The sequence below is a fragment of the Chiloscyllium plagiosum genome, chromosome 23 (genome assembly GCF_004010195.1).
Source record: "Chiloscyllium plagiosum isolate BGI_BamShark_2017 chromosome 23, ASM401019v2, whole genome shotgun sequence".
Taxonomy (NCBI): domain Eukaryota; kingdom Metazoa; phylum Chordata; class Chondrichthyes; order Orectolobiformes; family Hemiscylliidae; genus Chiloscyllium; species Chiloscyllium plagiosum.
In genome coordinates, this window is record NC_057732.1 from 37,210,006 (window position 1) to 37,215,611 (window position 5,606).

Genomic DNA, 5,606 nt, shown 5'->3' on the forward strand with positions numbered 1-5,606 from the left:
GCCTATCACCCTCACCTTAACCTCCTTCCACCTATTGCATTTCCAACGCCCCTCCCCCAAGTCCCTCCTCCCTCCCTTTTATCTTAGCCTGCTGGACACACTCTCCTCATTCCTGAAGAAGGGCTCATGCCCGAAACGTCGATTCTCCTGCTCCTTGGATGCTGCCTGACCTGCTGCGCTTTTCCAGCAACACATTTTTCAGCTCTGATCTCCAGCATCTGCAGTCCTCACTTTCTCCTAGTAGAATATGAAAGCCCAAACATGTGTACTTATAAAACTTTAGTATGCTATAACTGTAGTACTGGGGTACGTTTTTGGACTCCACGTGAAAACAAAGGAAAGAAATGTATTTATATAGTTCCTTCCATGATATCGACATCCCAGCATCGTTTCAGTCAATAGCATACTTTTTGAAGTGCAGTCACTGTTGTATTTAAGAAAGGTGGCAGCAAATTTGCACACAGCAAGCTCCCATAAATGCAATGGGATAGTTATATTTTAAAATGTTTGTTGAGAAATAAGTGTTGGTCAAGAAATCACAGATATACCCCCCTGCTCTTCAAAATAGACCAATGGGACTTTCTATATTCACCCGATGTGACAGAAAGGGCTTCAGTTTTATGTGTTGTGCAATAAGAGCAGCTGTTCTTCAGTGGTGCACTGGAGTAACAACCTTGGCTTTTGTGCTAAAGTCCTGGCGTGAGACTTGAAACCACAACTCTTGATTCAAAGATGCATCCAACTATGGCATAGCTTATATCTACATAAATATGCCAAAATAAAATATTGCAGATGCTGGAAATCTGAAATAAAAACAGAACATACTGAAATACTCTGGGCTCTTTCCCATAAGTACTGTCAGACCTGTAGAATATTTGTTTTATCTCATGCGTATGCTGCCTGGAATAATACAATTATACAAATACCAAGGTCAGATCTGGACAAGCAATACTGGTTCTGTTTGAATAAAAAGTTTAGGGGATAAATTAATGAAGGTGTTTAAAATTATGAACGATTGTGTGATAGGGTAGGTAGAAATGGACTGTTCCCACTGATTGAGGAATCTTGAAAGAGGAAACATACATATTAAGAGGAGCTACAGCAGACAAAATAGGGAGAATCTGAAGGCTAATGATTGAAACAGAGACCATATTAATATGCAAGACCAGAGAAAGATACGATTTTGAATGAAAGGGGATTAAAGGGATATGACAACATAGAGTTCTAAACTGAAAATACCAGTTTTGTTTTTTAGAAAAAGAGAAGTGTGAATTAATTCTCTTGGTGTGAAGCAAAAATGGAAATTTGATTCAAAAAGATTATTCAAGATAAGTGTTTATTGACGGGTTTTGTTATTATCAACTTGGGATTGAAGGGCCTTCCAAAGTTAGCTGATTTGTCATGAGGAAGTTGCTTCTGGGTAAATAATATTTTCATTTTTAGTTTAACTGAATTATTCCATAGGAAGTTGTTACTTCCTTTTAGAAATTTGTTCTGTATTCAAAAAGAAAAAGGGTTTCAAGCAGAAAGTCTGATTTCCAATCCTTCATCCAACCAAGATTGCTAAATTCCTTTAATCCTGTTTTTATGCACACTCCCAACTTCATTTGGTCCACTATTGGCAGACATACCTTCAGTGGCCTCAGCCCTAAGCTCTGGAAAATTTCCCTAAATAATTTAAAATTAAAACCCACCACTTCGACAAGGCTTTTGTAAACTGTCCTAACATCTACTTATATGATTCAGTGTCACAATTGTTTTTTGAGTATAGTCCTGAGAATCGCTGAGGATGTTTTACTGTGTTAAAAGTAATTCTTATCGGTTGTGGAAGTGTGCACCCACACCAGTAATAAATAGCCTGCACACGAACAAAAATCTTGGGGAAAACATTGATTAAAGGCATGCTATAAATGTAAGTGGTTGTTGTTGTAAATATTTAAGTAGTACTATGTCATTGTCTTCATTAGTTTCAGGTCAGACATTCCAAGGACTTTACAATGATGGCAATGCAACCACGGAGAATTCGTTTGAAACCATGGCTTTTGGCACAGGTGGATAGTGGGCAATATCCAGGGCTTCAGTGGCTGGATGACCAACGGAAGCATTTTCAGATCCCTTGGCGGCATGCTACCAGACACATCCCCACCCAGGATGATGAAAACACAATTTTCAAGGTAGCTTCTTGTTTGCTTTGTGCTGAACAATTTTGCTGTAAATTGTTCTGCTTCTTCCATCTATTCAATGGAAATACTTGGGGGTAGAGTAATTTGGAGATAACTCACTGGGCATGAAATCAGGAGATAGAATGTTATGCTTATTCCATACCCATTGTCCTGGAAAAGATGGTGGAGAGCTGTCTTGAACCACTGCAATCAGTGGCATGTGGTTAAAAAAATATTAAATTAACCTGTTTGGACATGTTATGACACAGCTCCGTGGCTAACACATCCTGGCACTTGAAGCTGTTACTTCTGACCCATAGGCAGGGAAACCATTACTGCTTTTGTGTGTTCTGTAGGTATATGCACTGCTGTTAAGGATTTTCAGCAAGATGTTTAACACAGACAATAACATCTTTGCACATAACCAAAAGAACAGTTATTTAAAAAATCATAGAGGTAAGAAGTACTAAAACTTTTCTTCCAAACTGGAACAACCTCTGTGAACTCATCTGTAAACATCCCTCACTTCCCCTTAACAATTCTTGTTTTCCCAATTCTTTTCATACCACAAACAAAAACAGAAATTTGTTGAGAAAGCTGAGCAGATCTGGCAGCATCTGTGGAGAGAAATCAGAACTAATGTTTCTGGTTGAGTGACCCTTCCTCAGAACTGAGGAACTACATCAGCAGTGTTCATACCATACCGAACTTGTGAAACATTTTAGAGCTACATTAGCAGTGTTTTATATATGTGTAAAGGAAGTAATAAAGACATTGCATTTCACAATCTTGATTCCCAAAGTGCTTTACAGGTGGAAACGGTGATGCTGGAAAAACACAGCAGGTTAGGCAGCATCCGAGGAGCAGGAGAGTTGATGTTTCAGGCATAAGCCCTTCATCAGGAATGTGCTTTACAGTCAAGGGCTGGTTTTGAAGTGTTGACATTTTTGAAAATTAGGAAAAATAGCAGCCAAATAGCACAAAGTAAGCTCCCACAAACACAATGTCAGTAACTACATCATCAGTTTAGGTAGTATCGTTAGTTGATGAATAAATATTGACCAGGACAACAGGGATAATTAATGGAGCTGTGGGCTTTCTTACACCTTCCTGAGAGAGCAGGCAGGATGTTTAACACCTCATCTGAAAGGTGATGTTTTATGTCTGTAGAACCAATCACTGGTAGCCAGTGGTTAAGGTGGAATGCCACCAATTCACTGTTCTACTGTGTTTTTAAGTGAACAATAGGATTTTAGGCAGCTTTAGGTGGGACTGTAACAAAAAGGTTGCAAGATCAACAGAAACTTAGCACAAAAATTTATCAAAATTCAATCATAATATCATTACCAGGCTGATGTATCCAGCCCCTACGGGTTGTTCCTTTCCAATTATTTTTAATCAACCTGTCCAGACGTATAATGAATCAAACTATGGTGCTGGAAAAGCACAATAGGTCAGGCAGCATCCAAGGAACAGGAGAATCAACATTTCAGGCATAAGCCCTTCATCAGGAATGTAGGCAGTTAGGTAGGTTGGAGTGGAGGATGGTGCAGATAGGTGGGAAAGAAGATGGACAGGTAGGACAGCTCAAAAGGGTGGTGCCGAGTTGGAGGGCTGGATCTGGGATAGGTGGGGGGGAGGGGAGATGAGGAAACTGGCAAAATCGACATTGATGCCATATGTTGGAGGGTCCCAAGGCAGAAGAATAGGCATTCTTCCTAATTAAATGTTGTAACTGTAGCAGCATCCACCACTTCCTCTGGAAGTTCATTCCATACACGACCCACCCACATCTTTTTAAATCTTTCTCCTCTCACCTTAAAAATATGCCCCAACTTGAAATCCCACACCCTAGAGAAAAGACACCTGCCATTCACCTTATGTGTATGCGTCCTAAATTTACAAACCTCTAAAAGGTCACCTCTCACTTCCTACGCTCCAGTGAAAAAAGTCTCAGCCTATCCAGCCTCTCTTTATAACTCAACCCTCCAATCCTGGCAACGTCCTGGTAAATTTCTTCTGAATGACCTGCAGCTTAATAATATCCTTCCTATAACAGGGCCAGGGATGTGCAAGCTAGGTGGGTCTGAAATGAGAAATGCAGGGTTAAAGAGTTGGTTAGGGGGAATGGGTCTGGGTGGGAAGCTCTTCAGAGTGTCGGTGTGGACTAGATGGGCTAAATGCTCTGATTCCACATTGTAGGGATTCTATGATTCTATACTGAATTTAGAGGCCTGTTTGATTAACAGTGGTAGAGGATGAACCACCTGTGAATCTTAACGAGAAGACGTAATTGTTGTAACAATAATTTGTAGTTTATTGCATGGTAACAATAGCTACAATTTACATTGCCAGGTAGACATATTACAAAGACTATCAAGAGCCAGAGAAGACACATCTAGCACCATTGGGATCTGGAGTTGGACTCCTTGATTTTATACCCAAGATTGTATAACACTATCAGACTGGGTGGAGTCCAATGCTATTTTCAACATTAATGTTTTTAGAATCATTACTTGATACAACAGATGACCCTTCTGATAATATAGCACTCCCTCAGCACTGCATTTGAGAATCAGCATAAAATAGGTGCCAAAATGTCTGGAGAGGGACTTGAATACGTAACCTTCTGACGCAAAGCAACAATGTGGGTTTATATAGTGCCAATAAAGTGGTATAACATCATAATTTGCTTAATGGAAACATAATAGATATTGAACTAAAGAAGGAGACTTTAACAGAGTGGCTAAAAGTTTGATCAAAGAGAAATGTTCTGGAGAAGTTTGGAGACAAGAGTTTTAGCACACAACCTGCTGTCAGCTGTAGTTCTATTTGTTTTATATTTGATTTGTCGTCATGTTCTTTCCAAAACTAGGCTTGGGCAGTGGAGACGGGCAAATACCATCAAGGTGTTGATGGGCCAGACCCTGCCAAATGGAAAGCAAACCTCCGCTGTGCCCTCAACAAGAGCAGGGAGTTTAAACTGATTTATGATGGCACTAAGGAGACCCCCATGCAGCCATATAAGATCTACCAAGTATGTGACCTACAGCAGTCCAACGGAGGAAACGGCACTCCAGGTACAAGCTGCAGAATTTCTTTGAATCCCTCTCAGGTCTTTCTTCCCTCTTATTTCCCTTTTTGCTTTATTCTGCCCTGAAACTTAAGGCAAACGTGAAACTCATTTGCATCGTATATATATATAAGTCCACTTTACTAACACCTTCCACCCCGACCTCAAATTTACCTGGACCATCTCAGACTCCTCCCTCCCCTTCCTAGACCTCTCCATTTCTATCTTGGGCGACCGACTCAACACGGACATTTACTATAAACCGACCGACTCCCACAGCTACCTAGACTACACCTCCTCCCACCCTGGCCCCTGTAAAAACGCCATCCCATATTCCCAATTCCTTCACCTCCGCCGCATCTGCTCCCAAG

The 5,606-nt window shown here is 40.6% G+C and overlaps 1 protein-coding gene across 2 annotated transcripts in view; it reads left to right on the forward strand.

Annotated features, from left to right (window-relative positions):
- The window catches only part of LOC122561787 (interferon regulatory factor 6-like), a 48,876-nt gene that overhangs the window by 30,444 nt on the left and 12,826 nt on the right, over nt 1-5,606 (forward strand). For both annotated transcript variants that reach the window (XM_043713949.1, XM_043713947.1), the window contains 2 exons: nt 1,968-2,174; nt 5,038-5,242. In XM_043713949.1, coding sequence (XP_043569884.1) covers nt 1,998-2,174; nt 5,038-5,242 — 382 coding nt within the window. In that variant the 5' untranslated portion in view covers nt 1,968-1,997. The remainder of the gene's footprint in view (nt 1-1,967; nt 2,175-5,037; nt 5,243-5,606) is intronic.